The 23,105-nt window shown below is 43.4% G+C and overlaps 1 protein-coding gene across 13 annotated transcripts in view; it reads left to right on the forward strand.

Moving 5' to 3' along the window:
- DTNB (dystrobrevin beta) overlaps positions 1-23,105 on the forward strand; it is a 207,077-nt gene that overhangs the window by 137,071 nt on the left and 46,901 nt on the right. For 11 of the 13 annotated variants that reach the window (XM_048053413.2, XM_048053411.2, XM_066995259.1 and 8 more), the window contains 2 exons: positions 4,870-4,966; positions 11,989-12,009. In XM_048053413.2, the coding sequence (XP_047909370.1) occupies positions 4,870-4,966; positions 11,989-12,009 (118 nt within the window). The remainder of the gene's footprint in view (positions 1-4,869; positions 4,967-11,988; positions 12,010-23,105) is intronic. The other 2 variants (XM_066995260.1, XM_066995264.1) reach the window with 1 other exon arrangement.

The following is a 23,105-nucleotide window of genomic DNA, read 5'->3' on the forward strand; positions in this document are numbered from 1 at the left end:
TGGCTGATCAGCCCATGTGGTCTGTTCTTTAGCACAGACAATGATAAATGTTATCCTGGACAGCATAACAGCAGCGTATCTTCAATAACCCTGAAGCGTTACTTTGAACTGCTGAATTCTGAAGGCTGACGGCGTATTACAATTTGTTCTTTTATAAGTGGATTTAGAAGTAAATAAAAGTCTCTGAAAACGAGCTCTTTGTATAGTTCAGAAAACTGTTTGCAAAGAAGAAAAACTGAGCAGAAAAATGGTTTAACTGCTTATTATGTATTGTACAAAAGGGTGGAGTTGAAGATAAGTGTCAGTTATTTGATTAATGACTGAAACTATGAAAATTCATACCTACAAATATTCAGACACACAGCCACAGTTGGAGAAAGATCTTCAAAGCCTCTTCAAGTTTACATTTTTAAGTAATGGAGAAATTGTCAGTATTTATAGAATAAAGTGTTTCATAGTTTGGATAGTCACAAGTGTATTCTCTGGCTATATTTTATTTCATCTTCCATTACTAGTTAATTTCACAGCTTAACCTTCAAAAATGGTGTTTGTAATCTAAAGTAGGTTTTAAAATTTAAGCAATTGGCACCAACAGCTCTTTGAAAAGTACATTGTATTTTATTTGCTGAGGTAAACTTTTTTTCTGTCCACTTAGGAAATGGCAAAATTGTTGTGCTTCCCATTAGTGCTTAAAGGTTTTCCGTAAAGTGCAGTGGTCTTGTCATGGAGCTGCTGCAACTGAAGGTGGTGTCTGCAGAGTATCATCTAGTCCCATACGGCAAAATTTAAAGCTTTCAACTTCTGTCATTACTTTTTCATACAGAATGTGCTACATTATGGTACATTTCATATCTCACTGGTATTTTCATTCTTTAATGATAACAGTGCAGAGATTTTCTAGCTATGTGCTTTACATAGCTATGTATGTATTTTTTAAATGTTTAAAAACTGGGGAGGAAGCAGAAGATACCAACAAATGTTATGCAAGAGCTGGAAAAAAGGATATTGCGAGGCAACTTGATATGCTGTTTGATCCAACAGAGAAAGATGTAATAAGCACCAAGAGCTTAAATTGGAAACCAGGCACATTCAGACCACAGATAAAGCACGTGTTTTTTGAAGTGAGGCAATGATCTCAAGAGCAGTAAGAGCTTTCAGTTTCTTGATGTCTTTCATAGAATCACAGAATGGTTTGGGTTGGAAGGGACCTTAAAGCTCATCCAGTTCCAACCCCTGCCATGGGCAGGGACACCTCCCACCAGCCCAGGCTGCCCCCAGCCCCATCCAGCCTGGCCTTGGGCACCCCCAGGGATGGGGCATCAGCAGCTCCTTGGGGGAGCCTGCTCAGGGCCTCGCCGACCTTAGTGGTGAGAGTAAAAAGTTTCCTCCTTTAACCTAAACCTGCCCTCTTTTTGTTTAAAGCTAAACCCCATTCCCTCTTGTCCCATCATCACACCCCTGACACAGAGTCCCTGTCACAGTTTCTCCCGCAGGAGATTCACTAATGTAAAAAAGGTTGAATTACAGCATTGTACTTGGAGGGGAGTGAGAGAGCAGTTGTGGTGGAGTCCAGCTGCCTTGCAAGGTAAAACCACCACAAGCATGTTCAAACAGTCAAGAATTATCATGATTTCCAATCTGTCCTTCTACATCACCCAGGCTAGGAAATTTCTCCCTGCAGTTCTCTTACCAATGGACTAAGAGTATCCACCCATTCCAGACAGACATTTGAGCTTTCATTTTAGAGATGGAAAGAATGCCACATCCCCTCATACTGTTAATGTGATCGTCAGTTAGCTTCTGTGCTTTGTCTGTGCTCAGTGGGCTAGGAGTGTGCGTGTTATTTCTAACCTTTGTATGCCGAGTGCCGTTTTCCAAACCTTGTCTTTCTCTGTGCTTTTGTCTGCTGAGCTAAAGAGATCTTTTTCAAAATTCCTGTCTGAATGCAAGTACTTAGAGATTTTGACTCCTTCCCTTCTTCCTCTTTTCCTGCATAAATGACTTGAATGACCTCGACAGGCTAGAGGGATGGGCTGAGAGGAACCTCATGAAGTTCAACAAGGGCAAGTGCAGGGCCCTGCACCTAGGGAGGAATAACCCCAAGCACTAGTCCAGGCTGGGGGCTGACCTGCTGGAGAGCAGCTCTGCAGAGAGGGACCTGGCAGTCCTGGTGGACAGCAGGCTGGCCGTGGGTCAGCAGTGTGCCCTGGTGGCCGAGAAGGCCGAGGGGATCCTGGGGTGCATTTGGAAGAGTGTTGCCAGCAGGTCAAGGAAGGTGATCCTGCCCCTCTACTCAGCCCCGGTGAGGCTTTACCTGGAGTATTGTGCCCAGTTCAGGGCTCCCCAGTACAAGAGGGACCTAGAACTACCGGAGCAAGTTCGGAGGAGGGCTATGAAGATGCTGAGGGGCCTGGAGCACCTGTCACACAAGGACAGGCTGAGAGAGCTGGGCCTGGTCAGCCTGGAAAAGAGAAGACTGAGGGGAGACCTCAGAGGAGGTGTACTGCTTGGAACCAGAGGGCCCTTTCAACCTCATGCTAGGATTCTGTGATTCTGTGACCTTCTTCTTCAGTCTCGCCATACAGCAGGTTTGCCAGATCTCCAGCTTGCTGTCAAGTTCTTCCTAAGTCCTCTGCATCTCTTCTATATATAGGCTGCAGGGCTGGCTGCAGTGTCTCCTAAGTAGTCACTGGTGCTACAGATAGAACTAATGTTAGCTTTCTTACCACCAAACATCACTCTCATTAATAAATTCAAAGCACACATTAATTTTCTTGACTGCATAGCATCACACTGGAAGTTCACAATTGGCGGGTTGGCTGGGATGGCGCCGTACTCACCAAGTCACAGCCATCCAGGAGCCCTTCCCCAAGCCTCTGCCAGCAGTGCCTGATGACCTTGCCTTCGATAACATTTAAGCACACATAACCAAATCATCTCAACTGCATGTATGAAAGCATGAAAAAGTTAATCCGTGGTAAATCAGCTTGTCACAGGTTTAAAAATTTGCAGACAACACAGCCCATAAGGATGAGTCAGCTCTAGCACATTGTTGGCAAAGGTAACCGTGGATGAAGTAAGGCTGCATCTGTCATCTTACAGATTTCTGTCCTGTTGTTCTTAGTTTCTTCTGCTTGCATGCGCTCAGGATGCTCATTTATACACAGGTGCCATGGATCAGTTTGTTCCAGGCATATGCCTCAAACTGCATCTCTCCATTTCTGTCTCTAGAGACTGACCTGTCATTTTAATTTTATAACATTTAACACCTTATGTCATTGACAAACAGTTCCTCTTTTTTCTTCCCTGAAAGGAAAAAAAAAAAAAGAAAAAAAGAATAACATCAACCAAAATCTGATACACACAATGATGTTGATTCTTAATTAACAATTACATTTGGAGAGCTGCACATATTCAATATGTTGATTTTTACATTATTTGTAATTGTTTACCAGAATGTTATATTAAGTAACTATAGAATAAAAAGCTACAGACTTTGAACTGACCCACAGAAAAGGGACAATATAATCATAAAGAGTTATGCTTATCATGCTTTTTTAACATATTCCAGGTGACCATGCGTATATAATCATCTCTTTGCTGCCTTGTTGTTTTAAATACATATATATATATATGGGTATTTAATAACCACATTCATCAAAATACAAAAAGAGTTTAAAGATACCTAGGATAGTTAATCATAGAATAGTGTTCATAGTGTTCTGTTCTTTTACAGTATAGAAACTGGTTAATTCTAAAATGTAGTCTTAACTGGTTGGGGTGAATGCTTGCTGTATGCTGTATTCACAGTCACTACAATAAAAGCAAGCCATACTCAACAAATATATCCCATCTGAGGAAGAGGCCTGTTTCAGTTCCGGATTCTGATGTCCAATTGGTGCTTCTAAAACCTGTTGGTTATTAAAATTCCCAGAGTGATTTATCCGTTGTACATCATGTAAGAGTATAGATAAGATCTAAGGCATTTAAAAATTCAGTCTTCAATATGTGGTGCCTTTAACTTTGGAGGAAGACGTTATTATGTCCACAAAAATAACTGTCAAAGACTAGATAAGCCGTTCTCATCTGCTTTTTCTTACAGTATTTATTATTCCAAAGTTTGTGATTTGTGGGGTCCAGTATTCTTTAAATCATATAAGATACTGAACTTCTGACATGTGTTGACAGTTCGTCTTTGAATTTCTCTTTGTATTAGTTACTTCTTTGTGTTTTTTTTTTTTAATATAAAAACGAACCATACGGTCATATTTCCTTAGATCTCCCGCAGATAGGCATCTGTAGAAATGCAGTGGTTTTTTGATGCCAAGGAGAGGGAAAGACACTTATTGCCTCCTATTCTTGTTACATGGGTTCTGGTAGAATAGAACAAACGTGTCAAAGATCGTACGTCACACTGCTGGACAGAAATAGCTCTGCCGAGTCTCCATCCAGATAGGTGATAGCCCAGTGCTTTTCCTTTCCAAACATCTGCAGCCTTTTCTCCTCTTCTTTTTTTTTTTTTTTCTTCCCTCCCATAGTTCATTCTTACTTGTCTGAAAGCTCTGCAGGATGCCTGGCTCTGACGTTAAGAGTGTTCTTAAAAGGACGCTGGCTTTTTTTCTCAAAATACAGTGCTTTTGAAAAAAGCTTCCTACTACCAAGATGTTAACTGTAGATTTCTGGATTTTAAGTGAAAAGCCTGATTTTTGTATATAGGTTTCATGGTCATTGTACAGTATTTTGCAATATTTTTATAAACTGGAAGCAGGGGGGAGTGACAAAAAGCAGAGTTATATCTGAATTTCCTGACGTGGTTTTGAAATACCCAAAGTTTATTTTCTGACTTTTCCTTTCATATAACTTGAACAGGCAGAGAAAGGATGAACTGGAACAGAGGATGTCTGCACTCCAAGAAAGCAGAAGAGAACTGATGGTGCAGCTAGAAGGGCTGATGAAACTGCTCAAAGTAAGCCATTTCATGTCAGAAATGCAGTGCATCCTTCTCTCCCACAGGTCTGGAATTCACTATTGCCGTTCTGAGATTCCTGCTTTGCTGTTCTTACTGTTATAAATACTTCATAAGGAATACAAGGAATTTGCAAAAAGTCATTTCCTTACTGGCTCTGCATATTGGTGCAGATGGTTAATGAGATTTCAGGTTCGTACGCTGCTCTTTTCGTTAAAATATCAAGAACATGTAAGAATAGGAAGGTTTTGGAGAAGAATTAGATTTGGTAATAATCTACATGCTGTTCTGGGTAGCAATTCAGTTCTTCTGAGTTTAACTGGAAAATAAACAGGAAACTATAGTTACTGTAGTACAGAATAGGACTCCCCAGTGGCATGGCAGTGTTTCACCAAGCACTACCACAGTAACCCTTTGATGTTTGTAGGGTCTTTTCTTTTTGCTTTATATTATGATGGTGTTGGTTCTGATCTGTATTGCATGATATTGTTTGGATTTCTGTTGAGGGTCCATTATTCTTTTCATAGCATACTGCCAGAATTGAGCTCATAGTTGATTACCAGAGCTTGAAATATCGTGTGTTTATTCTTTCCATTCTTTAAATTGGACAAGAGCCTCATTACATAAAATGAATGAGAAAACATTGTCCTTATTCAAAGAGTTTGTGATCTAAGATGCAACAAAGGTACAATACACAGTGGAAGAAATGGGAAAGGGATCATAGTAGTTACAGCGACAGGAGAAGCACAGGGTTTTATGGTTTAGCTATAGCCACCTCTTGATAGTTCTAGAAAAGCATAGAGCTTGTCTGCACTTGAAAATGATAATTAATTCACATAGTATATAAACATGAAGTTCAGTCACTCTTTAGATTAGACTTGTATTCTGGAATAGGAATGTACATACAAGGCTATGATCAAATACTCTTTAGAGGTAGCTGTTTTTTTTTTGTTGTTGTTGTTTTTAGCTTCCCCATGCAGATGAGCACATGGCTAGAATTAATGTTTGGGAGGTATTTTTTTATGCCAGTGGTCCTGCACACTGTAATTTTTTTCCACTCAGACAGTTAACATCCATCTTCTAAAAATATTGAAGATAATAATTTGCTAAATCCAGCTTGACTTCTGCAGACCCTAAACCTTTGTAAGTTCAAGTGTGAGTTTCTGAAGATGGGCATCCAAAACTGAATTACAAATTTCAGAAAGTACAAAAAGTTGCTGCTTCAGAAATGGTTTGATTCTTTGTGGTTCAGATGACCACAGCCTTAGCATTTTAGGCGTTACCTTGCACACACGATCAGTACAGATATTTTGTTTTAACATGGTGACAAGCTCTGATGCATGTTTTTCTGTAGCCCCTATTGTTTTCAAAGCACTCGTGAGCCTTCAGACATTAATCCTCCCCAACGCTACCTGGTGTGAATGCTGTCATCTCCATTGGGTTGAGTGGCTGTTCTGTCATCTGGCCTGACTTTCTGCTCTTCCACCTTGAAAGCCTTGAAGGCAAGGTGGACTGTCTGGCTAAGAGAGATGTACTACTTGGAACCTGTACAAGCAGCCTGCAAAACTTTATCTGTCCCCTAGCCACAGGTGGATTGACAGCCGTGCTGTCCTGGCCGTCAAGTTCCCAACTCCTGACTGCCCGAACGGTGTGTGCAGCCTCTTGCCCAGCCGCTTGGACAAGGGAGCGTGGCGTTGTGTGGAGCATCAGCAGATGCTGATATCAGTGACTCACTGGTGAGGAGAGCAGAGGCTACGGCAGGATACTGCAAAGGGAGCACGTGGGCACCAGTGGCAGCATTGCAAGTGGGGAGATGGAGGAGGGAGGAGAACCCCCATCTGATAAACCAGTGTTTTTTAGGACCCATTTGTTAAATTGGATCATGCAATCCACTTCTACCAGAAATTACGAGTTTGTCAGAAAATTTAATGACATTGCTAGGCTGTATTACACAGAAGGTTAGTTTAGAAGCCATCTCTTACTAGACTTTTCATTTATGAATCTATTGTCTTCCCCAGTTTCCAAAATTGCTAAAAAACTTTAAGGGCAAATAGGAGTGGATATAAGGAAGAACTTCTCCCCCAGGAGGATGATGAAGCAGTGCAGCATGTACCCAGAGAGGCTGTGCCATCTCCATCCTTGGAGGTTTTCAAGGCCCAATGGGACAGAGCTCAGAGCAACTTGGTCTGAGATTAAACTGACCCTGTCCTGAGTAGGAGGTTGGGCTAGAGACCTCCTGAGGTCCCTTCCAGCCTGAGTTATCCTATGAGCCTGTTACTGTTACAATTATTTGGTTTTACATGTTGCATAATATGGTTCTTTGAATTTCCCCCTTATTAGCTCTATATGGAGCCTGCCAGCTTGTCTTTGATGAAAGCATCTTCCAGAAAGACATCTGTTCCTGAACTGATGAAATCAAAAATGGAAAATCCACTCCCAATGCAAATTTGCTTGCACAGTTAAAAATGTATACCTTATTTTGAGTTTTAATGTATTTAGCTTCAGTTTGCACCCATGGGCTCTGGTACGTGTGGTTCTCCCTCCATTAAATCAAGGAGTTCTTAGTGTCCCTGTTTTTCCCTATGCAGATACTTACTCCTCACACTGACAGCACTCCTCAATCTTCTTTTTTAAAGCAGTTGGACAGGTAGAGTTCTGCTGAATTTCTCACAATACTGTACTTCAGTCTTTTTTATGATTTTATTTGCCTTCTGCTGATATTTAATATTATTTTTTTAAATTGGGCAAAAGCAAACTGTACGTTGATTTCTTCTCTGAATCTAAGCAACAATATACAGGGAGTTACAGGAGTAGTTTTATTATTCTTCATTGCTATTTTCCTTTTTGTGCCTTTTTGCACCAGTGACAGCTTTTTGAATTCTGTCAGTTATCCTGTTCTTACTCCATGTCATGTGCTTTGTTTGTTTTGTATAGTGCTAACTGGTTAACGAGAATGTCACAATTAAATTCCCTCTTATGAAAATATATTACATCTGTGCAGTTCCTGTAGAAGCCAAACTTGTAATACATTCAAATAACAAAATCAGATTTATTTGGCAAGACCTATTTTCCATGAAGCTATAAAGCTTCATACATTACTTATTAGTTGAGTCTTGTATCAGCATTTCTGTTACTTTGAATCAATTAATGATAGGGCAAGATGTTTATACTTAATTGCGTTGTCTTATCTCCCTTGTTGAATATCAGTGCAAGCCAGCACAACCCAGTCCTTGGACCCTTCTAGGATCTGTTAAAAATTGCTTTAACTGGACCAGATAACTCCTCATGCAATTACTGTAAGAGTTTTGGCTGCAAGCTGCCCAGGCCTATTGATCTAAAAATAGTATTTCTAGTAGATACTCTTTTAACACGTTTTCTCATTATTGGTGGAAAGTGTTTCACTCTTTGCCGATGGAAACTACAAGGGGAAAGTACAGCGTCCTCCTATTACTCAGACACAGAAAAGAAATACTAATTCCTATTCCCCTATTAAGAATTTTACCATCACTATCAAGACCCAATATACACCACCTCAAGGCTTTGTTTTGTTTCTGATATTTGTGTTCATTTCAAAGACTCCTTTCTGGCGGCTTTAGCTCTGTCAGACATGAATTTTTAGTTCAAGTTTTAGCTACTCTTCTCGTTTGGTGCACTTAAAAGTTTTCATTTATAATTTAGATCAGCTGTAAAGCTTTTATGATTTTTCCATTTTCTTATACAATATTTTCTGCATTTTTAATGCCACCTTCATTTCAGTATTTAGAGCTGGATTCATCTTACCTAACTTTGTTTATCTGAAAGTCTGGTATCTCAGCTCCCTCTGTAAACAGGAGAGAGAGGAAAGCATATATTTGGAAGGACACAGTTGTTCTCTGGAGGTTTGTCTATTTTTTCCGTTAAATATAGAAGGAGCCCAGATGATTAATTGATATTGGACGCCTTTGTTTTCAATGGGGACGTTATGTAAAATGAACCCTGTTCAATGCAAGACGAGTTATCACTGTAGTCTACTCTGGTGATTTATCTAACACTATTTTTAACAGACTTCCTTTACATCTTTGTTACATATTTTGATCTCTGCATTTTCCTTCATTTTCATTTATAACTTCTCTCTGTTCTGAAAAATTGCTCGGTTTAAAGCTTGGTGCAGGCAGTTTCTCTCCCTGTGGCGCTGGGGCAGGTCCTCCAGCTGCGAGGGCTGACCCGTGCTGTGATGGCGGCCTCAGGGACAGAGAGGCCCTCAGCTGGCTTGGTCGTGTGTAGGGGCAATCGAACCCCCGCAATTCACGTCCCGCTCTGATGTTTGTTAGCCAGCACAGCCATCTGCCCACACTCCTGCAACATGCACCCGGGTTGCTCTTCACACAGTGTGTGCTCCTCAACCTTTTCTTTGTTTTTGGTCTCCAGGAGCTGCGCTCTGTGCTGCGGCACTCAGGAGGCCGCAGGTACCAAGGTGTAGGCAACTGTGGGTGGTTTGTCCTGGAGGAGTTCAGGTCCTTCAGCTCTTCACCAAGTGTCGTCGGTGGCGTTTTGGTTGCACTGTCCAACGCTCTCTGAAACCCTTTGAGCCTTTGAACTCTGGGCCAGTCTGTTAGTGCAGGGCAGCGTTCCTCGGACGGCACCCACGGGCTGTGGGAGAGGTGCTGCGTGTGGTCACAGCAGTGCTACCAGCCATCCCAGGCCGTCCCAGTCTGGGTGATGAGAGGTGATAACAGCGTGGATGTGCAGGTCATGCCAGAGAGCAGGCCCGCGTGCAGCTGAGGCGAAGACCAGGGCCTTGCACCTGAAGGGCTCCTGCAGCGGCCGCTGTGGTGCCGCCCGCGGCTCCCACGTCCCCCGGCAGCTCCGGCCATCTCTAGTTAGGCAGAAGCAGACCAGGCCCTTGCACATGAGAGGCCTCCTGTCCACCCAAGCTGCACGGTGGCCAGTTATCTGCCAGTGGTGTCGCCAGTGCCTCCCTTCAATGCTTTTTATCTTCTCCTCATCCAGGCCGCGGGCTTACCTTTCTGTCTTTTCTTCTGAAGACTTTAATCACCTAGTGCCATTAGCTGACACTCTTCTAATAAGTAGTCGGCAGTGATGATTGTCTGCCTTCTTGCAGGGTTTTTGCCTTAAGCTACAACGATATTCTGCAGACATATCCCATATCACTTTTTTCCATTTCCTCAATGGTAATTTCCTCACTAGCTGATTTGATGATTTATCTAATAACTGCTCGGTTCTTTCTAGCAAAGCTCCACGTCTCTTGAGATTTTTTTTCACATCTGTAGTTAATGCTAAAGCCTCATTTTTCAAACTAACAACTTTTTTGTAGAGTGGAGATCGTTTACGATCTTTTCCCTGACCTGGCTCACCATCTGGTCCTGTGAGTCCCTGTGCTTGTAGAAGGAACAACTGGAAACATGTGGGAGCATGGGGAGGGCAGCCGTGGCCTCCGCAGCCGATGTTGATTCATGGTTCAGTGACACCGTGCCCTACATCTGCTACATCAGTGCCTAAATATGTACCTGAACCACCCCACATCTTGGGAGAAAAAAACAGAAATATCTGCTCAGAAATGTGGAGTGATGAGGTTATGTGTTACTGTACATCTCTGCGGTCACTTCCAGTGTATCTCTGTAGTGCCCTCAGTGCACAGTCAGGAGCACATCTTTATCTTTTGGTGTAGTGGTCAGTGAAAAGAAGCTACTCCAAATTAGGGGACAGAGACTGGTTAGTCCTACTCAGACAGGAAATAAATGAGGGAAGGTAGATAAATGGGTTCATAGATCTCAAGGTCAGAAGCAACATCTATTCCATGAATTTTAATTCCATGAACTGAGTTTCTGGGGAGATGTGCTGGGGAGTGGTCCTGCTGCTCACTGCACTGCCACTCCGTGCAAAGCCACTGTTGGAGGGAACACACACTGTTACCCTGAAAAAGCTGTAATTACTAATTCTGCAAACACAAGAGTACTCAAAAAACATGCTGCCAACCTGTCTTTCTAATGCACACTGTTGCTACCACACTACAGCTGCCATGCTCCTCCACACAACCAAGCCCACGTGACAGAACAGCCTGTAGAGCTCAAAATGGTGTTCCCATTGTTGTATAGGTGAGGACAACATTTATGAAAACATTTGAATTGTAAAAGAAACTCTCAGTATATGATATTTTGCTCATACCCAAAAAAGTATGTATAGTTGAAGTTAGTGCGATTCTGCGGGCCCAGGAGGATCATAGCATACATTTCTCTGATTCAAAAGCTGATAAATTCATCCATATTTCACTATTTTTGGTCTTTCAAATTAGCAGTGATCTATACTGATAGAAGTTGCATTGCAACAATGAAATTGTTCTCTCTTTTTGCTTACCCCATATCTTTGGTGTTTGTCTCCCAGTTTCTCTCCTCCCATTCTAGATCTGATTGCCTGCCGCTCTTTAATTTGCCCTTTTGAAATCTGATCTGCAGAGGTCACTGCAGGTCCAGTGCTAGTGGTCACTCTGTGATAAAAAAGGTGATATTTTAGCTCTCACGTTATGACAGTTTTGGTCTTTGTGATGGCAGATTTGTGCATGCAGGAAACCAAATGCATTGCATTGATTGCACACTTCAAAGGGTGTTTCCAGACTTTTGAGAATGGTAGTCTGATATTTCTAGACTGAAAGTAAGATTGTCTTGAAAACAACTAGAGAGTCATTTCTGAGTCTAGGATAGGAAGAGACACCAGTACAGGTTCTGCTTCAAGCAAAGATCACAGTAACATCCATTCCACGTTTTCAACTTTCCCAAATACTGGTGGCCATTTTAGACAAGAGTCGTCTTTTGAGAATGGAACAAATTACATCTTTGCTTTCCCGCCACAGCAGTTACATCTAACTTCCTTGTTTCCGTTTGTGTCTACAGATGTTTCTACAATTTGCCATGTTCTGTTCTTTCATTGGATCTGTTATAGATTTTGTGTATGTATGTTTCCTTATAGTACAATAATTAATCTACCCTGTTTCTCTCTTCACCTTTTTCTTTTGCCAACGATTATAGGAAGAAGAGCAAAAACAGGCAGTAAGTTGACTTCAGTTTGTAGGTGATCTAACTTTTTTCTTACTGCATGAAAATACAATTTTCTGTTAATTGGCTTGTATGTAAATAAACCACCGGAATGCGGGGTCTTTCTCACATCTGAATTTGAAAGCAGCCTTCATGATTATCCAGTAGAGCATGTTTTTGTGTATGTCCTTAAAGTTATTCCACTATCACTTTCACATTGAGCTGATTGCCATGGGCACACAAGCGGTGACTGTATTCATTAGTTTTTTGTAGAATTGTGCATGACCATCCAGGGTTGAAATGTGGATTCTCAGCTGGCTTCAAAATTTATTTTCTCAGAGATTCTTTAGAGTGCTTTCCATACTAAGAAAGCTTTCTTGTCTCTTCAGGTATCCTTAATTTGCCTCTTTGCCACATGCAAGTCCATGCATGAAAACTAATTAATGACTTAATATTCTAGGCATGGATCCATATCATTCAATCATGATATAGTCTCCTTGAATTAGTCCCAGTATGCTCATTGTAAACAGGATGAGTAAACTAACAAGAGACAAGAATGCATTTACTTTTTACTGATGTTCATTTTCTCTGCCCACCTATTAAAATCTGAATCCTGTGTTAATTTCCGAATCCACTCCAGAGGGAGCCCTTTTGCTTTTCTCAGAAATAACCAGATGTTCAGTGTCTTCTCTCCAACAAAACATTTTTTCAGCATTTTTGAGCGTGTTTTTCTTTGTACACAAAGCATTAATGAAAATTAGTCCTGTGTTTCCCATTGGCTTTATTTTGTTGTTGTTAAATGTTGTCAGATACATTACATGAATTAGAAATTCTTGTGACTTTTTTTTTTTGTAATGAAATGTATATTTCTGGTTAACTTCAATTGCTGAGAACACTTCAATACTACATGTGCTGAAATTGGCTTTTGGTGACTCCTGGATGGCTATTTATTAAAATACTGTCATCAACTTAAAAAGAAGATAGTGGTAAGTGCGCATCTTCAGTTGGAGCCTAGTTCATCTTTAGTTGATGCTGCCAGGGAAGATTTATCCCTGGGTTTGCTAAGGTACCTTGCAGAAATTCTTTGGCTTAATGAAGGGACCAGATTGCAGCATGTGGCAGTGATCTTCAAGGAATTTCCTGGAGAAGGGAAAGCAACCAACACACCACAGTCCCTGTCCTCCCACTTCATACTGTGCAAGTGGAATGTTGTATCGCAAGTCATTCTCTTACCCAGCATCATTGCTAGGAATAATCATCTACATGGAGATGCAGAATTTTATTAGCTTGTTTTTCCTCTGCTGTGATTTTTCATCCTGATTATGGATATAGAAAAAGGGTAAATATGAGATCAAAGGAAGAACTTGCCCAATTTTTCTTCCCTTCTCTCCCTGGAGCACTGTGTTGGTAAGAGGATAAGAGAGCCAAAACTGACTGCTAAAGTAACGTCAATACATTGTTACACTTCCCAGTCCCATTCTGTTGGAATCAGTGATGAATGAGCCAGAAAGGATTTGAAACTCAAGAAAGCAGATTTTGGCCAGCCAAAGAGCACATAACTGATCTGTAGGAACTGAAACTTTACATCCTTATATTTGCATGGGCTGAAATAGCCTGGCCTTGCTCTGCTCCTAACTGTAAAGGTGCAGCCTGGAAAAGATGGAAGTCTCAGGGCGCAGTGTGCCACTTGGCTAAGAAACACACAGTTGTAGAAATCACAGAATAGCTGAGGTGGGAAGGGACCTCTGGAGATCATCTAACCTACCTCTTATGCTCAAAGCAGGGTCAACTAGAGCAGGCAGCTCAGGATCTTTTCTGATCAGGTTTTGAGTATCTCGGAAACTGGAGACTCCACAACCTCTCTGGGCAACTGGTACTAGTGCTTCACCAGCCTCACCGTAAGAAAGTTTTTTTCTTTATGTTTAATGGGAAATTCCTGTATTTCCATGTGTCCCGTTACCTCTGGTCTTTTCACTGGATAACACCAAGAAGAGTCCGGCTCTGTTTTCTTACTCTCTTCCATCGGGGATTAGTACTCATTGTTAACGTCCCCTTGATCATCCTGTTTTTCACATTAAACAGTCCCAGCTCTTTCAGCCTCTCTTCATAAGGCAGATGCACTACTTCTTCGTCATAGTTTTTGGCTGTTCTTCAGACTTGCTCCAGTCTTGCTTTGTATCTTTCTTGTACTGGGTTGTCCAGAACTGGCCGCAGCACCCTGGATGGAGCCTCACCATTTCTGAGGAGAGGGGAAGGATTGCCTCCTTCACCCTGCTGCCAGCACTGTTTCCAGCACGGTTCAGGATGCTGTTGAATTTTTTGCTGGAATGGTGCATTGCTGTTTGACTTGTTGTCGACAGGACCTCAGGTGTTTTTCTGCCAAGCTGGTTTCCAGCCAGCTAGCCCCCAGAGCACACTGGTGCATGGGGTTATTCCTTCCCAGGAGCAGGACTTTGCTCTCTGGGTTGAACTTGGTGAGGTCCCTATCCGCCTGTTTCTCTAGAGGGATTCAGAGATCTCTGAATGGCAGTCCAACCATCTGGTCTATCAGCCACTCCTCCTGGTTTTGTAGTGTCTGCCAACTTGTTGAGGATGTGTGCTGTCCTATCATCTAGGTCATTACTGAAGATCTTAAACAGTACTGGCCCCAGTATCAAATCTTGATGCACACCACTGGTGACTGGCCTCCAGCTGGACTTTGTGCATTGGTAACAACTCTGTGAGTTGGTGTCTGTACTGTTTTGGAAAGGAGGTGATGGCATATCTCCAGTTTGAGGTCCAAAAGAATTCATTGGACCATACTCTCGCTTCTAAATGTCTTCAGGGCTTCATGTCATCCGTTTTCTCCAATAACAGGCATACTTGAACACAGGGCTGGCTGGGTGTGAGATCTCAGCTTAAAGAAACACAGCCAACTGAAGAACTTCAAGAATATTATCAAACATTACACTGTCCTTTAGAACCTCTGCCAGTTTTGGTGGTTGTAGAGTTGCATCTTCCCTCTACATAAGCATATAAAACCCTAGAGTAGCTTGGGAAGGATACCAGTGCAGCGTGCGCTCAGCCAGCCCCATCCTGTGTCCACAACATCAGGCTTGGAAAAAGAGCCTCGTCTGATTAGTACTTTGCAAAGGCCTACAATCTAGTCCACAAACAGCTGGCCCATGAGTGAGGGGCAGTGGGGAACGCTGTCTGGGTCCTGTGGAAGAGAAGACCCAAGTGCCCTAGTGATCTAGAGGGATGGTCCTCTCACCCCTTGATGAGATGGCTTCAGTATGTGGTGGCAACCTGAATTTACATGAAGGATTAAGGTAAATAAGAGACAAATCAACAGAACAGTCACTGATTCAGGACTGGCTGCACATCAAAAGCAGTAGCATCAGCACCCACTTCAGGAATTTCTGATTTCCCTTCGCTGCTAAAGCTGCAAGTCCCATTCTGCCTTCTCCGTATTGCCAGCAACAGGTAGAGATGGGGCAGAGAGGATCAGTTGTCTTGGCTATATTCAAGCAAGTTTCTTGGCCAGCAAAAAAGACTTCCTGAAGAAGTTATCTTGTTCATTCTGCATTTAAGGAAACCTACACACATTCCAAGGGCTGAACATACCCAGGCTAGCATGGACATTTTGACTGTCATCATGAGCCAGCATTCCACCTAGTGCATCAAGACGCATAGCCAAGAGGAGCAAGCTAGGCTTTGCTCATATATTTGCAGCCAGAGTGATTGCACATGTAAGCACTGAGGAGAGATCTTCACTGCCAGTGGCAGGGCAATAAAAATTTACTTGGCTGCTGAGGCTACTACCAAGTACCTACAGAAAACTGCGTGGAAATGGACTTTCATCTCCAGCAGAAGGCTAGGTGAGCACAGTGACATCTGAGACACAAAAATGTCCTCAGTAGGCCAAAAAGCTATGGCTGTCTTGGCCAGTCTGGCTTGAATATCATAGCAAGCTATAGGGAATGTGTATCATGAGAGGTCCACTATTTCTGATCCTGGTTCAGAGTTGATTTTCCATCAAGATTTCAAAAGTTTCTTTACTGCCTTTCCCTTCACAGGGCTGCTCCTTCAAATCACTTGGGCCAGTCCTGGTTACACCCTCGAGGAAAAATGCATTGTGTAGAGATATTGGAGTAATGGGGTATTGAGCCACAAGGTATTCATAGTCCATCACACCATTTTCTATTACTTCTAAGATTGTTGCGTCCCAGCTAATAAAGATCATTTCCAGCATAGATCTTAATTTACAACAGGACCATTTTCATGTCACAGCTGGTGAGAGGCTTAAATAATCTGCTAAATATTAAAACCTTTGTTTTATAGTCAAATGAACAGCCATTGGAGCTGTACTGTTCACTATTCAGAAGAACGTTAAAGGAATTCACAAAGATGTACATCACATGTATCATGTCTTTGGCATGTAGTACAATAATACATACAACAAACCCAGAAGAGCATCAAGCACTCATAATCCAACGCAAGAGAACTTCTCTAATGCCAAACAGGCACAGAAATGGCTTCACAGCAAAGGAGCTCACATGGGAGTGCTTAAACACTGGAATGGAAATCTTTTCCTTTCTGAAGATGGTGGGAACCATGCGGTGTTGCAGAGCAGATGAGGCTCATGAATTTTGAGGTTATATTACCAATCAGGAGAAGTGGACATGCTGACACCAAATAGTCCTCTTGAAGTTGTGGAAATCGTGGGAGGATTGCTCCTTAGCCCGGTGGATGGGCTGTTAGGAGTCCCAGTTTTCCTACCTTCGCTAGGTGTACATGATAACTTGTACTCAGCATGAGAGGTGCAGGGGCAGCAGTACCTCTTCACCTCATTTGCAGTGCACATACCTTTTCTGTGGTGAACCTTCGTAACCAACAGCTGTAGCAAAACTGATCCCAGACAACAAGCTAGGGTGATACCTGTCTTTCTTCCCAAGAGCTGTAGAAACCTGGTAGGGGGGAATTCCTAACCTTGAGGAACGTATAATGGCTGAAGTCTCATCGTGTTGATGTCTGAATATGAGACTGCTGTCCAAATTTGTGTCTGTCTTTGCTGCATCCAGAGGTCTTAATTCACCTCTCCAGAGTGGGTCACTGATGCATGGCTGGGTGACCCCCATCACCATGCACTGGTGCATTTTAACAAAAATACGAAGAATTCCTCCTGATGCCTAAGCACTGCAAGTCCTCTGCCTTCTTGTACTGCGTGGCCCCCCTTGGTTTCCAGGGTGTGCCTTTGGTCTCTGTGGATGATTCCAAGCTCTCAGCATTGATGGATCGTGTCTGCCAGCTATATGGCTAACGTGACCCAACTTGCTTGAAAGATAATCATTCATACTCATAACTAAAGAGCCTCTCTGAAATAAGTGGAAGATCACCTTCTAGGAGTGAATAGCTCAAGTAGCTTAACATAGAATAATCCTGTTCTATGTAACATGATGCTGTTCAGGATAAACTTAGGAAAAAGACAAAATCTAGTTGCCTACCACGCTGGCAGCCTTAAATGCCTTCTCTGGTTAAGCTGAAAAAAATGGTAGCAGTTCCTGAGACTTGCAGGCTAGGTCTGTACTAGTGAACACACACGGAAAAGTTCTCTGACACCGAGGCCAACTGGCATGAAAATGCCTGCCTCTGCTAGCAGATTTTCTTAGTCTCCAAGACCTGGTGGCTGCATGCAGTATTGGGAATGATTCCTGCAGTGTGCCTGGGAATTGCTGGGGAATGTGGTAGCTGAGATGTGTTAAAACCGTGCCAGGGAGCGTTCTGACACTTTAATACTGTAAATTACTTTGTTCCAGTGCCAGAAACACTCCTGGGCATGGTTCAGTTCACTAATATAGACAGACAGCTTTAGAGTAAGCTTTGAGTTTGTGCCTCCACACGAGGAGCCATGTTTATGGGTCTCCTGAAAGATACCGAACTAAGAAAAGCTCCTGAAAGAGTCATTTAGATGTTAAGTGTTTGAAGTCATATCAGGAGTGGGGTGTCTGTCCCCGTGGGGTTCATGTATCAGTACACATCTCAGAAAGGTGGGCTAGGTCTGTGCTGACATCTGGTACTGAAGAGGAGAAGACTTTCCCCTGCTCGTTAACTGCTAGCACTGCCCATAGCAGATGACGTTCTTGGCTACAAGGAGTGAGTAGCCATGGCTGTGCATCAGGATTACGTTCCTGGAAGTCTGTTTGCTCAGACGGATCACACTGCCCTGTGGTGGTTGAACGTCAGGTAAGAGAAACGTCTCTGAGTGACACGAAGGCGCTTCCTATGGCAATTGTGTGAGTGCGCTGAAATGTAGACCGAGGTGTGCAGCCGATGTCTACAGAAGACCTGGTTTCTGTCTGAAGAGAAAGAAAATGCTGCTCCCCACCCCGAGCAGCAAGGCTTTAACAAGTTTCCCTGGGCCCACTCAGCCCTCCCCTGCTGCACTCTCCATCTGTGTCGAGCTTGGAGGGCAGAGCTAAGAGGATTGAGCACGGCTCAGGCGGCAGCGGATGAAAGTGGGTTGCTGCTTTTCTTTCTAGTGCTGTGTGTAGTGGATGGTGGAGGCCAGACAACGCACGGGTCTGCCAGAGCCTTCCGAGAGCAGTGCCCTGCTTGAAGCGGGCAGTGAAGGGGCGCGAGGTCCTCTCCTGACGCTTGTCTGGGAACAGCCCAGGAGGGGTCCAGCCACGCTGCCCCAGTTCGGAGGGTGCACAAGCAGCATGAGTGATTAAGTGCTGCCAAGCACGCAAGGCAAACTAAAACAGTAGAGAGCACTTAGATGTTTTTATTTCTGATGTGTAGTAACCAGAGATATTTTCAAAAATAGCAGTTGAGAAACTTGTCACGGAAAAGTGATTTTTCATATGTTCCTGCTGTCCCATTAGGAGGTAACAGCCATAACGTAGAACCATTTATGCGGAGTACCCCCTCCATTCATGTCTTCCCTGAATCGCATTCCACTGTACTTAATCACATTTTGGATTGCACAGCCAGAAACAGGCAGGAGTTTGTTCAGTTTTATGTTTTCCAAGTCTTGCCTTCGCTGAGAAAGACACGTATGCCAAGTTTGAACTTTTAAGCTGCTACCATTTTTAACAAAGCTCTGTACAAAAGCATTGTGGCTACACTTGCTTTTGACTTGGGGGAAAAATATGCTTATTCATTCTTATGCACTTCAGAAAATGCTGAAGGGTTTTTTATTTTCTAAACAGATCCTCTGTCAAGAGGCTGCCCAGCATGAACATTTTCAGTTTTTGATCTTCTGGAGGTTTCTGATTGTTTGCTTGCTTGTTTGTTTTAATACACATTATTTGCAAAAACAGAATTAGAAAGGAAACAGTCCTACAGTGTCTGCACTGGAGTGCACAGTACTCGTGCAAAGCAGGTACTATAGGTGTATCGTGGGCGGTCATAAGGAAAGTCAAGGCTTGGTCACATCACGTGTGGTCAGAGAGGCTCCAGGAGCCCCAAGAGGTTATTTCTGTATTCAGGGCATTTCCCCTCCTTCTGGCCCATTTTGATGTTGATAACTTGGAAGCATGGCAGCAGGAGCAGCCTTCTTGCTTCAAGAAAGCGTGCTGTGCGCTGCTGAAAGTCGTGGCACCGCCGTTGGCTTGTCGGCTGCAGGCTGCGGTGGAACGAAGGGTGTTGAGGTGGGTTTCGTCCAGGTGGACTGACTGAGGGCTGGTCTGCGCAACGCTTCGCTAGCGGGTCATCCCATACGGACGGTCCCAAGGCCAGCCCCGTGCCCTGGGGTGTGAGGACAGGGCTCTGTAGGGAGGTTGTGTGTACAAAAGCGTGTGAGAGCTGATGGTGAGGTGGCACCTGTCTGGTACATTCCTTCGGGCAGTTACATACAGCCACGTCTCCACCATTTCTGCAGCAGACCCCGGGATGCCCCAGGCACTGAAGAACCCGGGTCGTACAAGGGGGAGGCAGTGCAGACAGTCTCATGCCTTAGCACTTTGCCAGCCCCCCTAACTGAGGTTAAGCACCTGCCCTGCAGGCCCAGAAGACCTTCAGCAGGCCTAGGGGATGCTCCTGCACTCCCCAGGAGGCCCAGGGTCTCAGAGGGTCCTTCGGCACCAACACAGGAGTACGGAGCCTGCTCAGGCGTCGCGGCATGCCCTAGGAAGTACCTGGAGACTGGGGGAGCTGCTGCAGAAACCACGGCGTTGCCTGGAGTTAGCACAGACTCCCGGAGTGGTTGAGGCTGGAAGGGACCCGGAGGTCAGCTGGGGGCTGGCCTGCTGGGGCCAGTCATCCCCTCAGACCTCAGCTGCTCTGCAGGACCGCCAGTGCCATCGCACACCGCTCCCACCCCTTGGGGCACCCGGCGTCGGGGCACCCGCAACCCCAGCAGCGTCTGTAACGGGGCCACCACGTCCTGCCAAAGCAGCAGTCTGCATGCATAACATCGTGTCTCCAGGCCTACGCATACCTTGGGTGCAGGGGTGCACGGGAGCAGGGCTGGAGCTAATCACCGCCACCAGATCCGAGCCGTCTCTGCGGTTCTGATGTGAGTAACGTGTAGGGCAGACGATGCCCGAGAGGCTGCAGAGTCAGAACAGTGTCTGGGAGGTGTGTGAGCATGGACTGTCAGTCTGGGGTGTATTAACAACAGCTTTTTTTCTACAAGTCACTGTATGAGAAATTTTGCTTTTAGCAGTTTAGAAATATTTTTCAAATACACAGATTTTCTTGCAATAAAACCGACATTTTAATTTTAAGGTTTATATTTTGATGAGGAACCAAAAGGAGAGACGGTTCTGCTTTACGGGACTATCTGATGTAGATGGATAAAGCAGAGTTCTGGACCAAGGGTTAAGTCAGTCCAGGGTTAAGTCAGACTGAGGGTTAAGTCAGCTTTACAATAAGCTGACTTCAACAGCAAAGCCAGCTTGAAACATTCCTTTTCCTGTGCCAATATTCAGTGCTCCAGCAATTATGTTCTTACAGTTTCTGAGGGGCCATGCTCCAAATCAGAGCACTGAACTGCCCTAATTAAAGACAGCGTTCCTAGAAAAAGATGAAGCCAGAAATTCTTGTAACTACACCTTCATTGACCTTGCATCAGATCTTCAAGAAGTACAAATCCAGCCTGGAAGAGGCTAGGCGCAGTTCCTTAGAGTGATTCTTTTAGGGCAGCCACTTAAACTGCGTGGCAGAAAGCAGCCAGCTAGCACCTCTGGATCAGAGAGGGCACACCAGCAGTCAGCTGCGTGCCCCTTTGCAGCAGTGCAGACGGGGATGGTTCATGTAAGAGCAGATCAGAGAGGTTATAAAGGACAATAAGCAGTGTCCCGCCAGAATCAATGATTGTTTAGAATTGTGAATCCAGTGCTTAGGCTTATTCTGTAGGAATATTTCATAGGTCGCCATTGAAGATCTCATATGCAAGGTCAGAATGTGGTTGGTGTTTTTTTGTGGCATATATTCTCCCGCTAAGTGGGTGTTTCTGTCCTTTTTTGCTTCTTCATGAGAATCCATTGTGGTGTGTTAGTGGTATTTTTCATTTCACATGCATGTTTCCACCAAAACATTTGTTGCCACATTTTGGGGTAGATATTCATGAGCATACAGATTTTGTGTTTTTGTTGTGGAGATATCATTAAGATGACTGGAGAGATATACTGCAAGGATTTGCATGTGTTTGGCAGGGTTGAATTTCACTTGATGTTTGTTTAGTCCGTAGGAAATGTGATGCCGATGATGAGTTTGGCAAGACTGAAAGTTAGAAGACAGAATTCAGGAATAATTTATTTTGCCATAGTTTCTTTGAGTGTAGATTGCAACTGGTTATATGATTATCCATGGAGAGTCCAGAATGTGAAATGCTTGTATGCTTCCCAGCTGAATTTCGTACCCATGCTGACTGTTCTAAAGCAAATTTTTCTTGACTTTATAATCAAGGACCTGATCTAGTATGTAAATAAGCTTAAGTGCAGACAGTGCGTGCATACTCCTTCAGGATATGCCTCAGTGTACGCTTAATTCTCTGCAATCACTAATTCCTTCTGCTGTGCTGTAGCACTGGATTGGCACCCAAATACAACTGACTGATGCCATAAATAGTGTATATGCGTATCTGTAGCATTTTAATCTTAACCGAACTACAAAACTGTACATCTTCACATCTCTCTGGATCAAATTGAGTGTGTCCATTTCAGAGACGGGGAAAACTGATACTTTTTTAGACATTCAAGACTATCCAACAAGCTGTTGATGAAATTCAAATGAGAACTGTTGCTTGTATCTTGGCTGTCACTTGTAGAAAGAACTGGTTCTCATACACAATCATGAAAAATATGGAAGAGGCCCCCGTTGCAACAGCACATACTGCAACTTGGTTCTTAAGGGCAGCCTGCTCTACACCTTGCAGGAGTTACATCCACATAGCTGAACTCTAAACATTTGTTAGAATGGAAGGTGTATAACACTGTTAATCCCCAGTAATTCAATTGCAGAGGAATTAATATTAAATGTGTTTCTGTGTGAGCATTTGTAATACTTTCCCTCTTATCATTATGGAAGCATAGAAGGGTAATCAAAGCCACATGAAGGACATCTGGATCCAGCATTGGTTTATATGGCACCTGGCCCTTATTAATAGTAATGAGGAAATAGCAGTTTGGGATTTCTTGACCTCACATGAAATTCATTTCACTGGGCAAAGGTTGCTAACAGATGGCAGCAATTTGGGGCTCATTTCATCATCTGTTACACAGACTTTATTGCTTCATTTTGGCCCTTCCCTTTGTAAGGAGCTATCCCTTTTTCCATCTCCTCTCTTTATAAGGGCTGTCTTTTTCAAAGGGAGTCCTGAAACATCTTGTTAAAGCATGTTATATGCAGCACAAGAGTTTAGGTATGGTCTGATACAACAAAATAATCCCTTTGAGCATAAATCACTCTTTACTAACTGTGTAGTAAACTTCTATCTTTTTGAAGTTGGTAGTTTCTTCTGGGTTATTGGCCTCTCTCCAATTTGTTCTCTATTTCCCCAGCCCACAAATACACTTTTGCACTCTGACTTTGAGCAAATTAAAGAGATATGAGAAGACACAACCCCATAATTGTCAACACAAAACGCTATCTCAAACCAGAAGTTTGTCACTGAAGTCTAATTT

The sequence above is a fragment of the Anser cygnoides genome, chromosome 3 (genome assembly GCF_040182565.1).
Source record: "Anser cygnoides isolate HZ-2024a breed goose chromosome 3, Taihu_goose_T2T_genome, whole genome shotgun sequence".
In the NCBI taxonomy this organism is placed as follows: Eukaryota; Metazoa; Chordata; class Aves; order Anseriformes; family Anatidae; genus Anser; species Anser cygnoides.